Raw genomic sequence first — 23876 nt, 5'->3', positions numbered from 1 at the left:
ACTAGACTGGTACCCGGTCCCACCTCTCGGCTTAGTTACTTGATGGGTAACCATCGATCGAGTAATCGAGATGGGAGCGAGTACCAGTCTAGGTTACGACAGACAGTGCAGTTGTTTTAACATGGCAGCAATCACACATGTTTCTAGCAAGGTCGGGTCATTATATCCAAAACTACAGGTAAATACATTTAACTGACATGCCGATTATTATTGTAAATATAGCACGTCTGATCTAGCTTCTAGTCTATGTGGCACAAGAACTTTACATAGGTTACATACGTATAATAGGCCCCTACTAGTACTATATTGTAAATGTAATGTGTTCGAGTGGTAGGCACCTATTTTAGAGATCATGACATGTGAATTGAGATGCTCAGATGGTAAATTGCTATTGCCAAAGATTCTTGAAAGATGGTATTATTAATATTATTATTACATCATGTCATCATCAACAGCTTGCTTTCCCACATATTTATCATATTAGTTTATTACTAACTTCACTAATAGCAAGCCAATTATTAGCTCTAGAACTAGTATTAGTACTACTACTAGTACTAGTAGTAGTAGTAGTAATACACCCGTTGACAGTTTAACACTGCGCATGCGCTTAGCCTAAGGTCAAAGGTCGGGAGGAGTTTCCGTCCCAGAAAGCGCGAGTAAAATGCGCGAACAATGGCGTTAACGTGTAGTGTGAAGGGCTGCTCAAACGGATCGTATTGGCTTAAGAAAGACTTTTAGAGCATGCATTGACCATAATTTAAATGTATCAAGTGTCATGTCACTCAGGTCATCCATTATCGGTGCTCTATTACCTGCTACGTGCACTGTTCTTCGACACAAAGTTGAGCGACCTGCGTATGCAAGGCAGATAACGCATCCAGATAAACAATATTGCGGAGTTTACTCGCACATCCGGGCTCTCGCGGAGATGCGTAACTAATGGCGCAGAACATAGGCGCAGAACTGTCAATGGGTGTATAGTAATTAGTATAGACTAGGCTAGCCCTTCGCTCCGCCACACAGGCCTGCTACACAGTCACTAGCTGTAGCCTCTACTACTAGTACTAGTACCATAGCCCGCGTACAGTTGCCGCTGGCAGCGGCAACTGTACGCGGGCTACACTGTTTTTTGTTTATAAGAATTCTTTTTATAAGAATCATCGAGGCTCGATTTCCCAAATTTTAAGAATTTTTTAAGAATAATGCTGAGGCTCGATCATCAGACACACATTGTCACTCGATTCAACGAGGTACACGATGGCATGATGCGGTCGAGCGGCAGTGACTCCACGAGTACGGATAAAATCTCAAGCAATTTGAGCTTGATTGCCCATTAACACGTTCAACGCTGCCTGGGTTAACAATGCATCTACCGCCCTGTGCTGAGATTTTCGCGTTTTTACGCTTATGCTCACTCTATTAACACAAAAATGTTTTTTGGCCAGGTGTTTAACTAGCCTATAAAATTATTTATAATTATTGGCTAGTCAATATAGCATAATTTAAACTTACTCTCAGGCACAATCGAAACAACACCGGAATCTATCACCCTGCCCCCTATGATTCTATCAAATCAAACACAAACTTTCAGACATAAAAACAACTTCACAATAACACCGCGCGGTCAATACGCCTTTGGCCGAGGGGTAAACTAAAAAACATTAACCTCAGTCCCAAAAACATCCCAACATAACGTTCCACAACAGTAAAGTATTGTTTTAAAATTATGCTCCATCTACTACTACTGGGGTTCTTAGTGACAATGACGCTGATATGAGAGAAACATAGTAAACGTTACCAGATTTTTTTTTTTTTTTTTTTTTTTTTTGCCACGAGTATACTCGTGTTTCGCGGCCGTGCGTTTTGCAGGTTCGAACGAGTATACTCGTGTTTCGCGTTGAACGTGTTAAACCATTCCAGATTGCAACACTTTTAACAGTTTTAATAAAAATATAAGTCGATTTTTTTCAACAATTATTTAAGAATTATTTAAGGCTCAAAATGTCGATTTTCTAAGAATCACGAGGCTCAAAAAAAAAGTACGATTCTTATAAACAAAAAACAGTGTATAGTACTAGAGCTACACAGTCACAGGGCCAGGCCACAGCACAGGGCAGGGGCAGGCAGTAGACCGAATAATTCTGTCCCAGATAACGTTTTATATTTTGGATGCGTTATACTGGGACAGAACCGGGTGCATTGAAATTTTGTGAGATCGCATGCAAAATGCATGCGCTGCTAATGCGGCCCGTACGCCGGTATCGGCGGGTAAAAAAACCTGCCGTTCCCTTCTACATGGCTTTACCTTGCTATCTTCTTAAAAGATTGTTTTTCAGAAACCCCGCTTCATTCCAATTTAGTAAATCGCATTCGCCATTTACAAACAATCGGCCAATCAGAGGTAGCCTAGAGAAAATAGCACCACAGATCATAGCACAGATACAGGAGAAACCCAGGCTATTGTAAGGCTGGCTCTGATTGGTCTGATTGTTTGTAAATGGCAAATGCGATTTACTAAAGTGGAATGAAGCGGGGTTTCTGAAAAACAATCTTTTAAGAAGTGAATAACGATTGAAGTGAATATTCACGCACATCAGTAGCAAGGTAAAGCCATGTAGAAGGGAACGGTAGGCCTTTTTACCCGCCGATACCGGCATACGGGCCGGATTAGCAGCGCATGCATTTTGCATGTGATCTCAAAAAATTTCAATGCACCCCGTTCTGTCCCCAATAACCCTCACCAAAATATGAAAAAGGTTATCTGGGACAGAATTATTTGGTCTAGCTGGCAGAGGGGGGTGGTGATTGCATATACATCACATAGCCGCGAGAGGGCCGTAGGGAACAGTCAACAGCAATGGAGGACTTTGTGGGAGTTGATTTATGTGTTTCCAAAAAAACAACGAATATCAACGGATTTCCAGGTAATTTACTGCGGAGAGCAATATAGTATCAGTCCGTAAATGGAGCGCGCAAATACGCAGATACATTTGAGGGCCATAGCAGAGGAGCATGACGGGAAATTCTCGCGCGTAGCAATGGTGAGAAACAGTCGGAAACGGGCGAGTAGTGTCGCTTTTAAAAAACACAGTTTTTTCCACACTTCCTATGAACTCGCATAATGTTTGTCGGTCGAAATGAACAAACAACACCTTTGACAACACCCCTGTCGATTTTAAAGGGACTCCCCCACATTTACGAAAAGGACATACGTCTCAATCTGGACATCATCTCTATCCTTGAACCACATGGGTGTGTCTAAACAGAGGAATTGCTCCGACCTGTGATTGGAGGATAAAAATAGACCCCGCCCACTCCCGCCGCATAAACTATTATGCTATGACCAGTAGGAACGTGTACTAACTATTATATGGAGCGAACGATTTGAGTTAGATTTCTATAAATTCTAGCTATTAAGTATTATAGACACATGTCTTAGCCTTAATCTCTGTGAATTTTGAGTCTATTGAAGCACGATTAGCAGGCCTCGAATTAAGCGACGAGAGGGGCAAGGCAATTTTTTGGGGGCATGTGAGAAATTGCCTTGAATTTTCTCTAAAATGGATGGGCACCGAGGCAATTTTAAAAGGCATCAAGGCAACTCTCACAATTTGAGAAGGGCACCAAGGCCATTGTTATGGAAAACTTTGTCATCGTATGAATTGTACTAAAATTTCTCTAAATTTACTGCACTTAGCAAGCTACACACCGTACAGATCACTGGCCATTCTTGCGCGAGCGTCGTTTCCCGCGCTTTAAATCGCACGCGGGCCGAGTCCGGGCGTGCAGCATCCGTGCAGCATTCGTGTTCTACCACGGGCATACACAGGTGCACTATTTATCGATCGTCTACTGGCAGCGGTTGGCAGCAATACCACGTTATTGTTTTTGCCGCCGGGTAGACTGGTATCCGGCCTCACGCTCTGCTAGAGAATGTACACGCTCTGCTAGAGAATGTACACGCTCTGCGACAAACAGTGCGGCCGCGAACCAGTCTAGCCAGAGGCAGAGGCACCGACGGCAATTACAGAAAAGGGCAAGGCAGGTCACTGCCGTCGGTCGGGTTGGATTTTCAAGGGCAGTACGGCGATTGATAGGGGCACCGCCGGCAATTGCCGTCGGTGCCGTCGGTTAATTCGAGCCCTGACGATTAGTCTAATTAATTAGTAAATATGCACGCGCGGTATTGCTCATAGGCTAATAATATACGCGCGGCTATGACCGGTGAAACGAAAAGTCACGAATTCTATTTTTATCTTCCAATCACAGGTCAGAGCAATTCCTCTGCTTAGACGCATGTCACAGGCCACAGGCCGCCACAGGGATAGCCAGTTATCTATAACTGTAGCTAAGATAAATAATATTTCACATCATTCAAATCATATTTGTACTATTAAATATTATTTTGGTGACAAACCAATGTCTAGTCCCATCCGAAGCAATATGATCAATAACGGCATTCCACTACATACAGTACTGCAGCCGCAGGGTCCAGCTGAGCGTGGCTAACAGCAATGGCCCACGTAACTTTACAATAGTCAATACATGGGCGGGTACACGAGGCAGTGGCACCGTGCCAGAATGGCTGCGCATCTCTTTCCTTTCCGTCCCATTGAACAACTCAACGGTTGACAACACAAAGTACATGAAAATATCATAAGTGACTAATCATTTCTAAATTCGAGTGAAGTAACTTTGTCTCTGTGCAGTAATGACCTGAACTAAGTGATTATTTTACAAAAACATAATTTCTGATGTAATTAACTACAAGAGTTACTTCAAACGCATGCAGCGGACATTAACACTCACTTTTCATGTGTGCCCAAGACCAACCATCTTTCAGGAATTCAATGGTACAGGCCATTCAAAGACACCCCATCAATAACAAAAATGTGTCAATTTTTGTGGCATTCTGGTTACATGGCATTTTGTAGATAAACAATAGTCAAAACTCACAATCGTCAACACAAACGGGAAAACATTGTAACATTATTATTTGATATTTGGTGCTTATAATAATGTATAACACTCATAAGAAATTTATCAATTGAATTGTCATAATGTAAAAATGCTCCAAAGTTCAACTGGTGCTGTTTTGCTCAAATTCGCCCCCATGATGTCATCAGACTGCTATCGCTATAAATAAAAGACCAACTAAACTGATGCAGTAGATTGTATTTCTTACAGGCACTTGGAACATTTCAATAATAAACTTATGGTAAATTTACACGAAGTGTTTTTACTACCAAAGTCTCATAATTTTTCACGCATATATGATAGATATGACAGATATGATAATGTTGCCTGATGGTAATCGTAACGGTAATTGTGATATTGAAGATGATGATGGTGGTGGTGGTGGAAGTGACAATAATCAATGATCATGAGTGATGACGACGGAGAATGAGGGAGAATGACGTATTTATGTCATGGGCAAGATAATGATTATTCTATTATTCCACGTAAGTGTTAACTCTTATGACTTGCATCATCAAAGCAAACACATGAACACACATTTGCAGGGCCCTAGCTAGGATTTATTTGTCTGTAGCCAAACAATTAGCCAGAATCAATTTTCATTAGCCAATTTGGATTCCTGTTAGCCACATCTGTAGCCTAACATTTTATGAACACAAAAAGGCGATAAATAATTTTTCTTTTCTTTATTTTTTCACAAAACTACACTTATTTAATGCAAACAAACTATTATTCACCACCTGTCTATGACTGAGACACTAACACTATGATTCACCACCATGACTCTGACTGACAGAGACATTCAAATTGTCTGAATTTTGTTCTTCACTGCTGGCAGGAAAATTCTCCTATCTTTTTTGGCACACCTCTGGACATAGCACTTTTCACAGTCAAACATCTCTTCTTCTGGGTCTTCGCTTTTGATGGTTAGAATGTCAAAAACACTTTCTGTTTTCAGCTGATTTCTCAGAACTGTTTTAACCAAATTATGTCTGCTAAAACCCCTCTCCACATCAACTGTTGTGGATGGTAGGGTCACAAACAGCTACTTTTTACAGTACCTGACGCACAATACGCACGCATGCGCACACACGTACGCACGCACGTACGCACGCACGCGCGCAGTACAGTATAGACAGTACTATACACACAGTATAGTTATTTATAGTAATACTAATAGTTTACAGAAGAGTTTTCACAGCACATGCATATACTCTACTACTTTTGTAACTTCGGGATGCTATTGAACCAGAAAAATTAGCTGCTCATCAAAGCTGACTATATTCCCCAGTTAGTACTTATCAGTTTTACTACTTTTTACAGTACCTCACACACAGTACACACACAAACACACACCTACACGCATGCACACGAACGCACGCGCGCGCACACAGGCGTAGTAAAAATCATTTGATTTTTGCCAGCGCCGTTGCCGTGCCGTGTGTGGAGACAGGCCTTTTTTAAACCCCAGGGTTTCTTCTGAGGGAAAATTAGACAACGGTGGTAATGCCCAGTTTGGGGAAAAACGCACATGATGGATTCAAAGGTGTGCAGTAGGCACGAATGTGGATTCTGCAGGCAGACGCGGGGGGAGAGAGGTAGAGGGCCGGGGGTTCTGGGGGTCTCCCCCAGCAAAATTTAAAACATTTGAATGTCTTAGACTGCATTTGATGCACCCCGAAAATAAAATTTCACCCTTTAGTTTAAATCTTACTCTGTTAGCAGACCTACTAAGTCTCACGCTGCGCATTTCGCGGGAGACTCACGCATCTGGACCCATTCTCCCGCGCTCCCGCGTGCCCTACACATTCTCACGCATTCACGCCAAAGAAAAAAAAACCCAAAAAGCAGCCCGCGACACCCCTGTTACCCACTTCCGTGGCTGTGCACATCGTCGCTCGTGCTTGCTGGCTGGGCGGCATTGATTGAAGTACGGGGGGGGGGGGGCGAATGCACTGATTGTTACAGTCGCGTGGGTGTGGTTATTGCTGTATATGTAGGGGTGGGCACCGCGCTGGTTATTATGGAGGACAGCAAAACTTTCCCGGGATCAAGGAAAAAGCTGCAATCGGGAATGACACACGAGTGTGCTGGCATGCAAAAAGAAACGTTGCTGTTTCGACGATCAAATAGGATCGATGTTTGCTGGGTCATGTTTATTACGAAAAATTACGTTCGTCACTTTTTTCGCCTAATAAGACTTTCAATCGCCAGATTACTAATTTGTTCGCCATTGGCGAATTGGCGAGTGGGTAGCGAGGGCCCTGCATTTGTGATAAAGGCAACACTAGTGTGAAGTGTAATTGTAAACATCAATATCAACACAATACATGTACACGCGACCTCAAAGGTACAATAGAAACATGCAGTTACTTTAAGTCGAAAAAAATTCGACTTCCAGGGAAGTTGAAATCCGTGTAAGTCGAAGCTTTTCCTCCAGTCCCGTTGGATTCGACTTCTAGTTGAGGTCGACTGTATGTCCTGTTTCTTCTTGTCATTGGTCCTTTCTGGTAATGTGAATTGCCAATGACACTGGTGGTGCTCCGCATCCAACACGCGGCGTAACAATCATGCGATAGCTGCATAAACAACATTGCCTTTGCCAACTAAATAGGGTACCGTACCTATCAAAATTATCTCAAAAACTAGTGTGATTAATGATTTTTTTTTCGTTTTAAATATCAGCCACATAAAATAAAGAGAAGTCATTCTGCATTGCAAGCAAAGAATTTGTTATTGTCACGTGTTTGTATTGCTTTATATCTAATTTCAGCTGAGTTGTACAAGTGGCATAGGATCAAAAGCTTTTACATGCCAGACCTGGATCAGGGTACTAGCTAGCCGAAATCAATTCAGTGGACACATTTTTTACACGCAGGTTTGCATGTTTACAATACCCACGTGAGTAGGGCATCTTCATCATTGCATATCATTGATGATGTCTATTTGATTGTGTGAATCATGATGAAGAGATATTCGAGTATATATAGTGGATTCAGCTGTATATTTAGTAAGGATTAAGTGCATAGAATTAAAAATTACGTGAATTTTGCAGTGTAATTTGCTATACCAGTATTATTTCCTTTTAACTTGAAAGTCATGGTTATTTTGTATTTCCATATTATCTACATTTATAATCTAACCTTGAGTTTGTTGTTGTTATAGAGCACTGCTAGATGCAGATGTGGGAGCATGAGTATCTAATCTAGAAATCACATGTTTAGTCACAATATATTTTTCTATCTCTTTTGCTTGGTTTCATCAGAGAAGGCATGTCTCGCAGCAACCACAAAAACCTGGCTTCTTTGGTCAGATATTCCAGAATATCAAACAAGACTTGGACAAAAATAAAGAAATGCAGGTAAATTTTAATGCAAAGATGTTAAAACCATAGCTGCAATAAAAGTTATCAAAAGCAACGAAGTCTCAGGTTAAAATATAGTGTACACAAAATGACACTAAATGTATAGGCTATCCATTTTAGATAATTTTGTTACTATATAATATATGTAGGCAATTCCAGGGTAACTCACGTCACATTTAATGGGTACTTTCATTCATATTTATGATCATATTCATTTATTTGGAGATCATATGGGTAGATTTTCTCTGAGGAGCTTCATTACAGGTATAATAACTAACCCCCCCCCCCAAAAAAAAGATAAGAAACATAACTTATGATCCTTAATTCCTTAACACCTTAATTCGGAAACTCCTCATACTGAGCACTTTTATTCGAAAAATGTGAAATATATAAATAATATGAAAATATGAAAAATATAACGCCGAAAAACTGAACACTGTCTCGTAGTTTCTGCTGAATTAAGTAAACTTACGCACGTCGTTTAATACATTATAACTCGGTTATATGTTTGCTTGAGTTGAGAATGCAATTGTTCCCATCACATCCCTTAACCGAGTTAGAAGTGCATAAAGAAGCACTAACATTTGGATTTCACAGCCTGGAATTTACCTAGTGCTACGTCAGTCTTGCGTCATTCGGACCTTAAGGGGAAGTTCATGTGTTTCCATTACTTATTGGTTGCTTTTTGATGAATGGTTTGAACTAAATTAGTGAGTATGCATAATCTTTCCAATGTCTATTTTCAGTGAGTACTGGGTGTGTTTCAGGCATGTGTTTTTCTTTGCTTATTGCACAGTGAAGTGTGATAATAAGAGTAAAGCTAATTCATATCGACATTATATTTTTCATACTACATCCACATGGCTTACTTAATTCCAGTAAAACTGAGTCAGTTTTCAGTTTTTGTTATTGTTCGCTCTAGGGTTTCTATGATCTTGATCATATAAAATGTTTGATTGTTTGTTACGAACAGGACAGTTTAAAGAAGTTCCGCAAAGAAGCTGATAAACTGGAACAGTCGGAAGCACTAAAAAAAGCTCGGCAAAAATATGTAAGCTATAATATCTTCTGGGGAATTCATCTATTTGTCTAATAGTAGGGGTGTAACGATATACCGGTATATCGGTATATTGCAATATATTTTGAAAACTCGATATATCGCGATACAACTTCCGGATATCGATATTTTACGATACGGTGGTATAACAAGAAATAAATTACTTGACACTTGCCTTTATGTCTATATTGTTAATGGGCTCGAAAATTATGCACTGGCGGTGTATATATTACGAAAGCACAATGCCTTCACGACGCATACAGTATTACTGGTAAGTGACCACTGCATGGAGCACTGCGCGGTACTACTGCGCGGGCAGCGTAGGGCAGACGTGTGCGCGAGGCAGAGAGCACGGCAACAAGGGAGTCTATATATAGCATATGCTCACCTGAGTGCCCGCGCGCGCGCGATACCAGCTGAAGCGAGCACCCACTGTTTCAGTTTCAGTTTCAGTTTCAGTATCCAGTATAAGCCAATTATGCAGCAGGGGTATTGTGTATTCCAGCTACGTCAGTGCCTTCCGAGAGGGTATTCAGTACAGCGGGTGACATTTTTACGGCACAGAGGGCTGCACTGTCAGCGGAAAACATTGCCGTGCTTCTGTTTCTCAAGAAAAACATGAGAAATTAAATCATGTCATATAATACAATATATGATGATATTAAAACCATCAAATTGTTACTATATCATGCATGGTATACACTTCCCAATACGTATTGGAAAATATTGCAATACGGTTTTGTTGTATTGCAATATATTGCAATACGGTTTTTGGTCGCAATACTCACCCCTATCTAATAGGTAATTGGATCAAATAGAAGAGCAATATTGCGCTTCAGACGTTTTTAGGGGTTAATTACTTCATGCAATATTATATTTATAGAAATACATTTGAAGTACTTAGTCTTGTAACATGCTTGATAAGTACTGGGTATGCAACTATGTTTGGCAATCTTTCAAAAATTATTGTTTGGTGTTAAGCTAGTCCATAACTAGTCATTGAACATATTGATTTTTTCAGCCAATTTGTATTCTTATTACTATTACAGGATACGATTGAGAGTGAAAGCTCTTCAGCAGTGAAAGAGACGTTAGATGTATTGAAAGGAAAGCTATCAGAGGTAAAGTCACTTGCAAGGACATTGGTGGTTAATAATTATCTGCCTGTTGTCATTTTAGCTGTTTAATTCCGAAGAATTTTATTAGGTCGAAAATCAAGCATAAAGTGTGAATAATTTTGTTAGGGGGATATTTGATGATAGCATTGAGGTTGTTAGCCCTGTTACAGACTCTAGAGGAAGCAAAGAAATCCGACATTGCTAAGAAAGGTGCTGAATTTACTGAGGATCTAGCAAAGACAGCCAAAGGAGCAGCAGAAACTATCACGAAACAAACTGCAGAAATAGGAAATACTCGAGTGTTCAAGACTGTGTCATCAGTAAGTTGATGAATAGTAAATAAAAGTAACCGACAGAAGACCGACTCTACTCTATTACTGACATTTGTTTATGTGCGTGCGTGCGTGCGTGCGTGCGTGCGTGCGTGCGTGCGTGCTGGTGTGTGTGTGACTGAAATCCTTTGTTAATACAGCATCTACTGCATTTAGAGATTGGTTGTATGTGCTATGTAGGTTCTTACATGAATTATTTATCATTTGAACATAAGGGTGTTCAAGCTGTGTCAGAGGAGATCCAAGATACGGCCTTTAAACGTGCTAGGCAGTACAAGGCTCCAGGTATGATGGCAATTTATAATTAGCTATCTAAAGAAAGCCAATTATCTTTCTTGCAAGTGGCATCTTAACGGAATTGTTTCATAAATAACTGCACAATCAAGAAAATTATAGTGAAGTGTAGTCTCACCTATAACAAACATATATGTTACTGATTTCTTCAGTGTAAAAATTAACATGGGTTTATGCTGTTTTTGTATATAAAATAGCAAATAATGTTGCCAAATTCTTTCATATAGTGACAATTCCTTTGAAATCCTCGTGCAACCACCAGCCAAAAGTGCATCTTATTGAGTGACGTAGTGGTTCTAGACTAGTACAAAATCGCTATTGCTTAATTCAAGTTAATGTGTAAAAGTACAGGGACAGGGTCTCACGAGAATCAAGTGGCATCATCATGTCACCGCGTCAACACGATGTAAACAAACTATTTTCAATCGTTGTACATTTTTGTGAAAATGATGTACGGGGGTTCTAGGACATTTTAGCTGTATTTTAGACAATTGTTATGCAAGCAATAACAGTAAATATTGTAGTGGTCAGAAAAATACAAGAACGGTTGGGAAGACTGTTTGAAATAATTACTTTAACTGTATATCTATATGCCTACAAATCCGTTTTGTCGATACTAAACCCTGCTCCCTATTTGCTCATAATGCATGATGGTATCAGGAGTCTATCAATAGATATTGATAGACTCCTGATGTTATGGTAGGCGCTTATTATATGGAATGTATAGTAAGTAGTACATGTAGTAGTACATGGTGATATAGTGGATTAAGAGTATATACATAGTGATTATAGCAGTGTATGGTGACATGGTACATGGTATTGCATACAACACTGATAAACCAACCTTCATTTTTTAGCCAAGCTAAAGAAACGAAAAGAGGTAGGCTTTGAAAGTAAAGAGAAAGTCATCGAGGCAGATGAGTAGGTATTTTTCAGATTTATCATTGCAAAATAATAAATGGCCCTTAGTAATTCATCTATAATATATCATTTGAGAAGTATGTCTCTTTATATATTTATTTAATTGTTTGTACTTATATAGGAGCACAACTGGAATGGAGTTACATAAGGACTCACGCTGGTACCAGAGTTGGCAAAACTTCAAGGATAATAATCAATATGTAAACAGTGCGTATATGTAGACCTGGAATAAATTAGTAACTGGGCTTCTATATAGTAAAATGTGTCTGGAAATCAACTACAGCTTAGAATTCACTTCTCATATAATCTCACTATAGCAATATTGATATATCAATGTTTCTACTACTGGGAGGTAATTCAATTGGCAACAAATTTTACTATTTTTAATGGGCATGATCCACTTGTTACAGAGCAAGTTGACTGTGTGTTATCAGCATATATACTAGCTGTGACAATAATGTCCTTGTGGGTGTACAGAGAGTGTATATGGTTTTCCATGATGATGATGACATTTTATGTAGTTTGAGCATGATGATACATAACTGCTTTCACCGGCTGACTGAAGCATGGTTAATAGCGTCATCTAACGAGCTGTAAGGGGAAACGTGGACAGATATGTACACGATGCTTTGTGTTGTTACATGGTTCCACAATTGTTGCATACTTCAGAGTTCTTTGATTTGAAGATGAAATATGATGAGAGCGACAACGTGGTGATCAGAGCTTCACGGTTGCTAACAGATAAACTAACAGACATGTTTGGTAAGTGTGCGAGTAGTGGAATGTCATGCTGAGTCGTGGGAATTTTCTATTGCCTTATTGCACCAGCGCTCGAAGTTAACCACATCGCTTGTGGTGAGTGCAGGTCGCAAGGATGTGTATTGCTATTAAAGCAACTATTACACCTGGAGTTTGTTTTCAGAAACCAGTGTTACCAGACATTTGACAATGCTCGTAGTTGTGAATCAGGAGGTAATAAGGATAGTGAGAAAGAATGTGTTATTAGGCAATAATGTTGTGAGCTATATTCTCTACATTAGTTCCCCTGACATCATGCTTCCTGTACATCAATTGCAGGTGGATTATTCTCAAAGACTGAGATGTCAGAAGTGCTAACAGAAATCTGTAAGATGGACCCGAATTTTGACAAGGAGAAGTTTCTAGTCGAGTGCGAATATGAAATCATTCCCAACATACTCGAGGTATCTGGTTAATAGGTTTATTTGTGAATTGTTTAGTAATCTGTTTTTTTTCTTACCCTTATACATATGTGTTTTCATTTTGATTTGAGTAGCTATGCAGCAGTATGCATCCAGAGAACCAACTCAGAATTTTGACTAACTTAACTCTTCATACAATATCAGAACAGCAATAATATATCAGATTTTCCACATGCAAAAAAAACTTGAAACAAAAGGTTGGTTCAAGCAGAATATGTGTTTCTCGAATTGATTGTTTTACAGTTATTCATATGTATAAGGCAGTAAAGTTATTAATCAGTGAGAATGTGATTCTACACTCCAGGCTATGGTGCGAGGTGACACAGAGATCATAAAGGACTGGTGCTACGAAGCGGTAAATAAACATTTTCCTCTTCTTACAAAGTATAAGTTATAGTTAGACAGGAAAAAAGATTTTGTAGCTGAAAATACAGTTTCCGGAATTGCCATCGCTTTATTTGTCAAGTATGTGCAAGGAAGATGCCCTAGAGTATGTGTCAAGTATGTGATTGGCATTGCATGCCAGCAGTCATTGGTTAATTTTTATGGAAAGATCAACTGCAGGGGGCTCAGAGATGTGAACATTATGTAATCTGTGGAAAATGGGGAAATTTGCTTAAAACTGTAAAAAGTGAGAAGAAAATGTCCATGTTGATGACATCGATTGATGAAATATTTTAACTCGCCTATCAGTGCCTTAGTATAGATGCTGTTGATGCTCATTTTGTTCCCTGGCTATTCCTGTGCTTCTGCCCTCATGTGTTGTTTAATTGTATTGAAGACCTTGTTGGTACAGAAATCGTTTCCGACGACTGTTCTGAATTTTTATGCATGCTTGGTACGCAGTCGGCATTGTATCATATCTACGCAACCCTCCTTCACGCTGAGTTTAATCAAAATATTGTTTGGAAAGTTGGGAGATCCACGAATGAACTGTTGACAACTTCACCATTTTATTTGTCCTGGGCCATTCGCGGGATTGCAGACGTTAACTTAAAACTATTCAGGTTGCGCTAACTCATTTGTACATGGAATTAATGCAGCGTAGACTCCTACATTTGTTAAGGCGAAATACAGCGGGTACCAGTTTAACTTAAAACTAGCATGACTGCCATCTGCAGGGGAGATATTATACACTAGAGTTACCTTTCTTGCCCGACGGCATACGTCCCAAGCAGTAGGCCTATAGCGTGAATCTTTGCAGAATCGGATGGCAATAATGAATAAACATCTTTCACAGTTTTGCTCAGGGGCCAGCAAATTGTAGTGTTTGCTTAATTTTCTATCACAAATTGCGATGCAATACCGCTTATTTTGTGCCTTGCTGTAGTACTCTGTAGTAGGTTGTTCAGGTACTGTATGACAGTCTCTGTCATCTGTTCATTTTGCAGCCATACAACGTACTCACACATCCGATGAAGCAAGCGCACGGGCTTGGCTACAAGTTTGACTCCAAGGTTCTGGATGTTGATCATGTTGATGTAAGTTTCGTGCGCCGTATAGAATTGTCATTATTGATGGCCTTAATTTGCCAAGATGACCACAGTCTGTGTCACCTGTTATAGCTATTAAAGGTAGATTCCCTCGAACTTTCCACGTAAATTTTTATAACAAACCACTGTAAAAACGTAACTAAATAACTCACTACACTTTAACTGAACGTTAGCTTTGAAAATAAAACTGTAAAAGTATGTATCAAGCCTATATTTGCTCAACGAAGAAACAACTCGAAAAATGCTTTTCCCTGCGGTTCCGTATAATGGCGCCATATTGTATTGTTTATATTTGAGCAACCATCATTTCAATCGAGTCAATGAAGCCACTCAATGTAGGCAAAAGTAAACGGTGGGAAACATTCGACCCCAACGTTTCACTTTGTAGTCTAAAAGCTTCGAATGAACGTATTCCCAAGCATTTTTCCCCCTATTACATATATAGGCAAGTACAAACGTGCAATGTTAAAATAATTCATTGTATCCCCCGAGACGAAGTCGGCGGGGATACTATGGTTTCATGTCTCCCCAGCCGCCGCCGCCGCAGACAATTTCCCTCCCCCGCTCTACTACTCGCGACCCTAATTGACCTACGCGCTCACCTCGGTACTATACTTACACATCTTGGGGAGAAGGTGAGCAGTCGCTATCAACTCAGGTCCCCTACCTTTATCTCTGATCCATTTACGCTCTGACCTTGATCATATTTCCCTTCCGCTCTCTAACTCAGCCCCTAATTACCTCCGTACCAAACTGGTCTTACATTACACACCTCGCGGCACGCGACGAGGTGAGCAGCGGTATCAAAACCTACTCACTGCGATCTCTTTATTTGACCTATTATCCTTGACCTTGACTCATATTTCCCTTCTGCCTCTCTAACTCGGCCCCTATTGAACCTAGGCGCTACCAAACTTGTAATATTAGCAATCTTGGCTGGACCCCTTCCCCCGCTGCGCAGCATACCAAAACCAGGGGCCCTGTTGTCAAGAACAATCGTAAAGTTAATGCTAAAGTTAATGCTATGAAAACACTACGACTAATGCCAATGTTGCCTCTCCCACCGCAAAAACCGCACATCGCCAGCTATTAAAAAACTTACCCTAACAGATACTTCATCACAAGGCTGGCCCTGAACTTGCCGCCATCGAGCAATCGATCACAAAATTCAGAATTCCATACACAATTTATTGTACATCACACGAAATCAAAAAAAACAAAACAACACAAAAACAAAATTTTATGCACTATATATCGATGGCTACACCACATTACTGAAATCTCTCTTGATGAAACAATGACCGTGTCGCATGAATTTATCTGCACGAACAAATTTTACACTATAACGCAGACCACGATTTGCTGGCACAAAGCATCGGCGTAAACAATAAAAACACCGAGAACAAATGCCATATCGCCATTGTCGTAAATGTATTGTTTTGTTTTATTAGCGGTAGGATAATCTAACTGACTTTTGACGTTGGCTTTTTCAACAGAAAAACACATTTTGATTGCTATTATTATTCAAAGTATAACTTACCTCCTTCGTAATTCGTCAGTGTAAATGTAGTTATTTTATCAATCTTAATATTAAAGTTACGAAGGGTCTGGCGCTCTCCGTACACGTTAAGCGCTATCTTGCCCGAGGATTTCCTTCTCGTAAACATTACGCGCATGTTTCTGCTTCAACGGTTTACGAGTGGAAGTAAGTAAGACTAATTGTTGGCGATAATTTTGTTTCTGACAACGCCCCCCCCCCGGTCACTGCGACCTTATTTGACCTTTACCTTTTGACCTGAGATCATATTTTCCTTCCGCTCTCTAACTCCGTCCCTAATTGGACTAGCGCTACCAACTTTGGGATATACACACATTGGGGGAGAAGGTAGCAGCGTACCGAAAACCTAGGTTGCACTGGCGACCCTATTATTTAGAACTCTTTCCTTGGACTTGATATCATCTTCCCCTTCCGCCTCTCTATACTCGGGGCCACCATCTAGTACCTCAGCCGCCTACCAAACTGCCCTCTATATTCTTGGCGCAGTAGAGGTGAGCCAGGCCCTTCCCCCCGCTACCAAAACCAGGTGACCAAGACCTAGTATTCTGACCTTTACCTTGACCTTGATTATAGTTGCCACTTCCGCTCTATAACTCGGGCCCCTAATTGGACCTACGCTACCAAAACCAGGTTCACAAAGACTTTATTTTCACCTTACCTTGGACCTCTGATTATAGTCCCTTCCGCTCCTATAACTCCGGGCCCTAATGGACCTAGCGCTAGCCAAACTTGCCCCCCTATACTCTACCATCCTAGGATGAATGTGCCTTCGTCCGCGTACCAAAACCAGTCGACTGCCCGGACGCTTATTCACCGGTTAGACGACCCGATCATACTCTTCCGTTCACTTACTTGACCCCTAATTTGATCCCTCGACCAACACTTTGATGAATACCTTACCACACTCTTGCGGCGAACCGGCTAGCATGTAGTTGGCGACAACTGCCCTTTCTAGTTTTTGCCTGATTTTATGTTTTCCGCTTGAAAGTTTGAGGGAGGCTATACCTTTAAAGCCTCAAATACTATATCTCGCAATAATATCGTTGAATTTACCTTGATCCTTTGAAATGGTTCAATGTTGAGATGAATCCAACATAGCAGCATTTTCAACAGCCGGTCGTATGCTTTTGTCAAGCTCTACTCTAAACTGTGCTAGGAAATATCAAAATCCTCGTCAGTAACAGACTGAACTTCTTGCAGTGAGTGCGTTCTTGCGATGATTCATTTGTGTTGTGTTATGTGAGAGGATTGTTTGTGTTCTTTACAGCTGGCCATGGGTAAGATCATGGAGCAGGGACCGGTTCTCATCATCAGCTTTGTCTCTCAGCAGATTCTCTGCATACGAGACAAAAGTAGCAAGGTCATTGAAGGAGACCCAGTAAGCACCACACAACCCCTCCATTATAATCTGTTAGCATATAGCTCCGTGGTGTTGAGTAATGTCAAACCCTCATAGCATAGTGCAGTTGGTCTGTGGCCTGTAAAGATGGTCCTGGCTTCAACTCCACAGTTCCCCTTGTAATGTCTTCTACGCTCGCGTTGTACGATATTTATACTGTAATGATTTTTACTTATTTTGTTGTTTTGGTTAAAATGGATGCATGGTAGATGTTTTATTTCCAGTTGTTATTAAAACTTAGCTGCAGTAAATGTAAAACAAGCAGTGAAAATGAAAAGTGCTTGTTTTTTTAAATGATCAATCTCACCTTTGTTTTTGTAGGATAAGGTCGTTAGGATCCAATACGTGTGGGTTTTATGTAGAGATCAGGCAGAGCTGGATCCCAAGGCAGCATGGAGATTGCTAGACTTATCAGCAAGTTCACAGGAGCAGTGGTTGTGATACCACTTTGTGATAGACCTTAGTCAAACCAATCATAATGACTGTGACTCTTACATAGGAAATACATGGCTAAAATGTTATGCGAAGACGTTCGTTGGAGTGAAGTGATAAAAAGTATTGTGCTAATTTTATCCGAGAGGTTGACCAATTTCCTGATAACCCATTTGGTATTAGTGTGATACTATCATAAGAAGTCTGATTGCTTCTCTTTAATCTACCAACATTTGCATACAGTGGTAGTGTCGTGACAGCACCAGGAAGGGTAATGGACAGCCGAAAAAATGACAGCGTTTGGCGTACAATGCATTGTGCCATGCGTTATGTACATGATGTCTGCAATAGCATTGCTTCATAAGAGCTATTAGTAAATAGGGATGCGTACAGATTTGCACACATGCTATGGAGATTTATGTGTCTTCTGTCAAATGAAAGTGTTGGGAAAATTGTCTCTGAATAGTTGAATGTGTCATTGCTCACAGCATCATCATTGAAAAACTTAAAAGTTACGATTTATTTTTAGTGCTTATAGTATGTATTTATACGGGCATAGTATGCTTTTTGGGACCTATGTACAGGTTTCTGAAGTAGATTTTTTATAAAGTGCTCGCATATGGTGGCACAAGAGGACTTCTAGTATGAGCACATGCAAAGGGAAATGCCATTACACGATATATAGAATGTAATATCTTGAGAAGTATAAAGTGTATACTTTCCCTGTTTGCCGTGGTACGTCATGCTGATCTGTCTCACAGCAAGTGATTGTGGTGTTTAGAACACTGCTTAGTAAATAAGTGTGCCGTTTGGCATGCATATGTGAAGAATGTATAAATTTGTCCAGCTTGACATACCTAGCAAAAATAATGGCTGGGGTGGGGTATCTCACTTGGTGGGGACTGGGGAGGTGAGTTTAAATGGACTGGATATAGATTCGCCTACTTGCCCGGTTGCAATTGTTTGTGGATAAGTGAGAAGCTCAATATCCCGACATCCTTTTGGCGGTATATGTACAGTAAAGTGTAAAAATGAGTGAGGTGCACACATCTATGTTAATAGGTATGCCGGCTTGAATGCAACTGCATTGAATCTAAATATATCGCTGTGCTAGCTGTACTTTACTGAGGGCGTTGAGCGTTCCATTTTCAACTCGTACTATAGTCAGCCTAACCCAGTGGCAGCAAGAGCAAGCCAACACCACCACCGTGCTCACGCTATGACATATATATATATATATTATATATGCGCGAGGGTGCGTGTGTGCGTGCATGCGTGTGATGTCCTGTTTAGATTAGCGGTTAGTAAAGGCCCCTTCACACTAGAGCTACGCGTATCAGCACAGACATTTCAATAATAAAATGATAGTTAATAAGTTTTAATATTTCTCTACACAAGTTCACTGCACGAATGCCGCTGTGCACAAACAACAAAAATATAGTTTTTTATATGTATATTTTTAGCTCGCCTTGACATCGTCAAGATGAGCTATTGCCATGGTGTGTCGTCCGTCGTACGTCCGTCCGTCCGTCAACATTTGGCTACGGTCAATGATAACTCAAGAACCGTTTGACCCACATGTTTCAAATTGCATATAGTTGTCACTCCTATGGGAGAGGTTTGAACGTCCTATTTTGGAGCACGCCAGTCGACCTACTTTCGAGCCACGCCAACTTTTTGGCAAAAATGGAAATGGCCATCTAGATTAATTCGATTTTGTTAAATTTACCTACCTACCTACCTAATCATACTTACGTACATGTAATACTGTGTTTTAGATTCTTCGTTACAGTAATTTGACTGGAACATGTCATTACTTTTATTTGCGCGATAATCGAAAAGCAAAATGGCGATCATTTAGGCGTAGCGCCATCTCTCGCCCAGATTTCAGACTTTCATATCTGAAACATTTATTTTCGCATCAAAACTAACCCTGAAACAAAACAGTAAAATTTCTATTAGTATAAAACGGGGAATAAGGAATTTTGATCACATTTCGGTTCGTCATAAATGAAACGCATACCCCTACCGCTACCCATACCGGACTTCTCCCACTATTTCTGGCTGTGCTAACAGTTCTGGTGCTGGCATCCTTCCTGCCATGAGTATTCCCCCTCAAGACAATCCCTTAATATCCCACAGTAGATAGGCACCTAGCTCATACAGTCATACCTCTCCTATAAACCCACACTACAGTTATAATTAACCATCTAGTGTGTCACACAACTCGCACTATAGTTACAAATATCCACCTCGCACCTCGCACCTCGCACCTCGCACCTCGCACACCTCTGTACGTACGGGAGACCATACTAGCCGAATCGCGCGTACACTTACTGGCTACGATGACCATCAGTTGCAGTAGTTCTTGTCGACCATCTGCGTGCACTTTCAGCAGCGCACCTCGCAGCACCTTAAGAACTTGCAGTCGCAGTCCTCGGTCACCTGCTCGACCATCGTGTGGTAGCCCAGCCCGCAGCACATCAGCCTGCAGCCGTCGATGCCGTAACTCGTGCGGTTGCACTCTCGGTGGCGCGTGCCCAGCGAGCCGATCATCGGGGCGTACTCTCAGAAGTCGGGCGACTCTTCCAGGTAGACGAGATCCTTCTTCGTCGGCTGCTTCTGTCCCTTGGTCTTCGGTCGCAGATGCGTGCGTCGCTTGTTAAGGTCGACCAAGGTCGCTCCGTCGAACCGCTGCTTCAGCATGCTCCCGATGCGCCGGAAGTCGGACATTTTGGGCCAACATACCTTGATGGAACAGGAACCGGAAACGCGGTGGCACTTGCAGACGATCTTCATCGTGCTGCGGATGGACTGTGAGCGGAAACGGAAGTCTGGTCGTAGGTAAGAGCATTATAGTTAATAGGTAATATATAGGTGCGGGCGGACAGCCGGGCACTTTGCCACATCCGGGACTTTCTTAACCTAGCAACCAGCTGTGCCGGTGAAAACAATAGCCTGTCTCCGTGACCCGGGCCCCCCACTCAGTAGCTGCGTTCACACGTATACACGGCCTAGCTGGTACCGTACTTAGTTGGTGCTAAGTTCTGGTAAAATGCGTTCACACGAGATACACGAGATTCGAGGCTTAGCTAGCTAGGTATAATATAGACTGGTACCCGGTCGACAGTTCCACACGCTACACTAACGTCGTGCAGCGAACGGGTAGCAGTCTAGGTTAGAGCGCTACAGTTTCGCAATTCACACGAACAATGCTTTCACAATGCGCGAACAACACGAACAATGCGTTCACACGACAATCAATACGCGGCCAGCGTGGTGCCGAATATACGCGGCTTAGTTGGCGCGGAATATGATTCCGCGCTAAGCAAGCCGGAGCAATCGCGGCTAAGCAAGCCGTGGCTAAGCAAGCCGCGTATATTTTAGCGTGTGAACGCAACTAAACTTCTCGTGTGAACGCAGCAAGTGTTATTTAGGGTACGTATATGGCTCGTTCCTTCCTTTGAAAGCACCCCCCCTATCTCAGGACTCGCCAAAATTTCTGAACCCCCTTTCGGGCTTTTTGCGGGTTTTTCCTGCCTTGGAGACCCCCTTAAATCCGGAACACTGCTTCTAATAGGGAACTAGGGAGCAATATTTTTACTTTTCAAAATAAAATAATTCTGAATGAGCTTTCAAAACTAGCAGGAATTTCAGGAATTTGATCCCGGGATTTGATAAAAGTTTTCTATAATATTCAAGATGAAAGAGAGAGGAAAAACACCCTTTTAGCTCATCTGACATAGTCAGATGCAGCTTGTAGAATCGCATGATCGTCCGTGCGTGCGTCCGTGCGTCCGTCACAGTTGGGCACAAATCTAAACGGCTCGACGTACGGTACGATATTCGGGACTGGGGGGTAATCCGAAAACGAGTTGGGATGTCGAAGCTGGGGGTCAAAGGTCAAAGGTCAAGAGGTGTAAAAGAAGGGGAACATTCCCTCCTTACTTAAGGTATAGGGAGGAAATGCAGAATGGCGGCCAAATCTAACGGCTCGACCTAGGCTCGTGATAGTCGGTGTATAGCATCATGGTAGGAAAAGCCATCACTGTGCCGAAATTGGAGGTCACAGGTCAAAGGTCAATGGGGCACAGGGCAGATTTTAGAACATTTTCTGAGGACATGGCGTGACCGAGCGATTGAAAAACTTTTTTGTTTCAGCGGTGACCTACTATTTTTATGGCTTTATTGAAAGGACCATGAAATGTGCTTTCCACTGACGTGCGAAAAGTTAAGTGGTGATAACTTTTTGACCCTCAAGAGGGGAATAAGGTTAAACATGGATTTGTTGACTGTTAACAAAGGAGTGAACTGCTTTTGCTATTAGAGCCCCCTCCAGCTCCCTTCCCCTCCCCCCCCCTCCCCCCGCCCCTCCCCCACCCTCCCCACCCTCCCCCACCCTCCCCCTACCTCCATCTGCGATAGTGGCGTGTCCTAACAATGATGTGTACGCAACTGCGTGTCTGCATATCTGCGCCTAACAAATGTGGTACTACGCACGACTGAAATTTTACGTTTATAATCGTAGCAACAGACCCTCAGATGAGCCCAGACGCTCTGCGGCTCTTGTTTAAAGAAATCTCCGGGTAAAAATTCAAATACACCCCTTTTTTTACAATTCTTGGGCCGGATCTTGTCGCGCGAAAATACCCCTTTACCGGAGATTTTGGGAACGCGCATGCGGTCCCTCCGATCTCGGAGTGGGGGGCCCGGGCTCCGTGAGCTTACACACGCAATACCCCATTTCAAACCAAAAGCATACTAATTTCCTTGCATATATGCCGAAAACGTGTGTAGTAGTAGGTTGTCACAATCATATATATTGCACGAGATAGAAAAGATTTTTTTTTTTAGCTGCCAAAATGACATAAGAGTCCAGAGAGGCGTGATAAGTCATAAGTGGCTGACTAGCTGCCACTAAATGTAAATGCAGTAAATGAGTAAATGTAAATGGTACGCACTGGAGTCCGTCAAAATTCTCCACTATTTGTTCTGATCATTTCGTGACAGGTAACTACTATTTTATAACTGCGTGTGTGTGTGGGTGTGTGTGTGTGTGTGTGTGGCGTGCGCGCGTGCGTGCGTGCGTGTGAGTGTCACTGTGTGTGTGAGTGCCTGTGCGTGTGCGTGCGTCTGTGTGTGTGCGTGCGTGCGTCCGTCCGTGCGTGCGTGTGTGTATGCGTGTGCGTATGCGTGTGCGTGTGAGTGTGAGTGTGTCACTGTGTGTGCGAGTGCGTGTGCGTGTGCGTGTTTGTGTGTCACCGTGTGTGCGTGTGCGGTGTGGCGTGTGCGTGTGAGTGTGTCACTGTGTGTACGTGTGCGTGTGCGTGTGAGTGTGTCACTGTGTGTACGTGTGCGTGTGCATGTGAGTGCGTGTGCGTGTGCGTGTGCGTGTGCGTACGTGTTTGTGTACGCGTGTGCGTGTGCGTGTGCGTCCGAGTGTGTCACTGCGTGTGCGTGTGCGTGCCGGTCCGAGTGTGTCACTGCGTGTGCGTGTGCCGTGTGCATGTGCGTGTGCGTGCGTGCGTGCGTGCGTGTGCGCGCGTGCGCGTTTGTGTGTCATGTGTGTGGCGCGTGTGCGTGTGCGTATGCGTGTGCGTGTGCGTGTGACGATGTGTCACTGTGTGTGCGAGGCGTGTACGTGTGCGTGGTGCGTGTGAGTGTGTTACTGTGTGTGCGTGTGCGTGTGCGTGCGTGCGTGCGTCCGTGTG

The 23876-nt window shown here is 42.1% G+C and overlaps 1 protein-coding gene across 1 annotated transcript; it reads left to right on the top strand.

Annotated features, from left to right (window-relative positions):
* The first annotated feature begins 111 nt into the window (after window positions 1-111).
* LOC106807499 (mitochondrial import inner membrane translocase subunit TIM44-like) lies at window positions 112-19289 on the top strand. Its single transcript, XM_014809837.1, has 15 exons — window positions 112-178; window positions 7751-7855; window positions 8243-8338; window positions 9315-9392; window positions 10448-10519; window positions 10687-10836; window positions 11064-11133; window positions 12000-12063; window positions 12185-12270; window positions 12733-12825; window positions 13141-13265; window positions 13588-13638; window positions 14675-14764; window positions 17602-17712; window positions 18055-19289. Exons 1-15 carry the CDS (start codon window positions 122-124, stop codon window positions 18172-18174), a joined length of 1368 nt encoding a protein of 455 aa, XP_014665323.1. The 5' UTR covers window positions 112-121; the 3' UTR covers window positions 18175-19289.
* Window positions 19290-23876: the final 4587 nt, after the last annotated feature.

The sequence above is a fragment of the Priapulus caudatus genome, unplaced genomic scaffold (genome assembly GCF_000485595.1).
Source record: "Priapulus caudatus unplaced genomic scaffold, Priapulus_caudatus-5.0.1 Scaffold218, whole genome shotgun sequence".
Classification (NCBI taxonomy): domain Eukaryota; kingdom Metazoa; phylum Priapulida; class Priapulimorpha; order Priapulimorphida; family Priapulidae; genus Priapulus; species Priapulus caudatus.
Note: the sequence above shows the minus strand (reverse complement) of the source record. Positions and strands in the feature narration are given on the sequence as shown.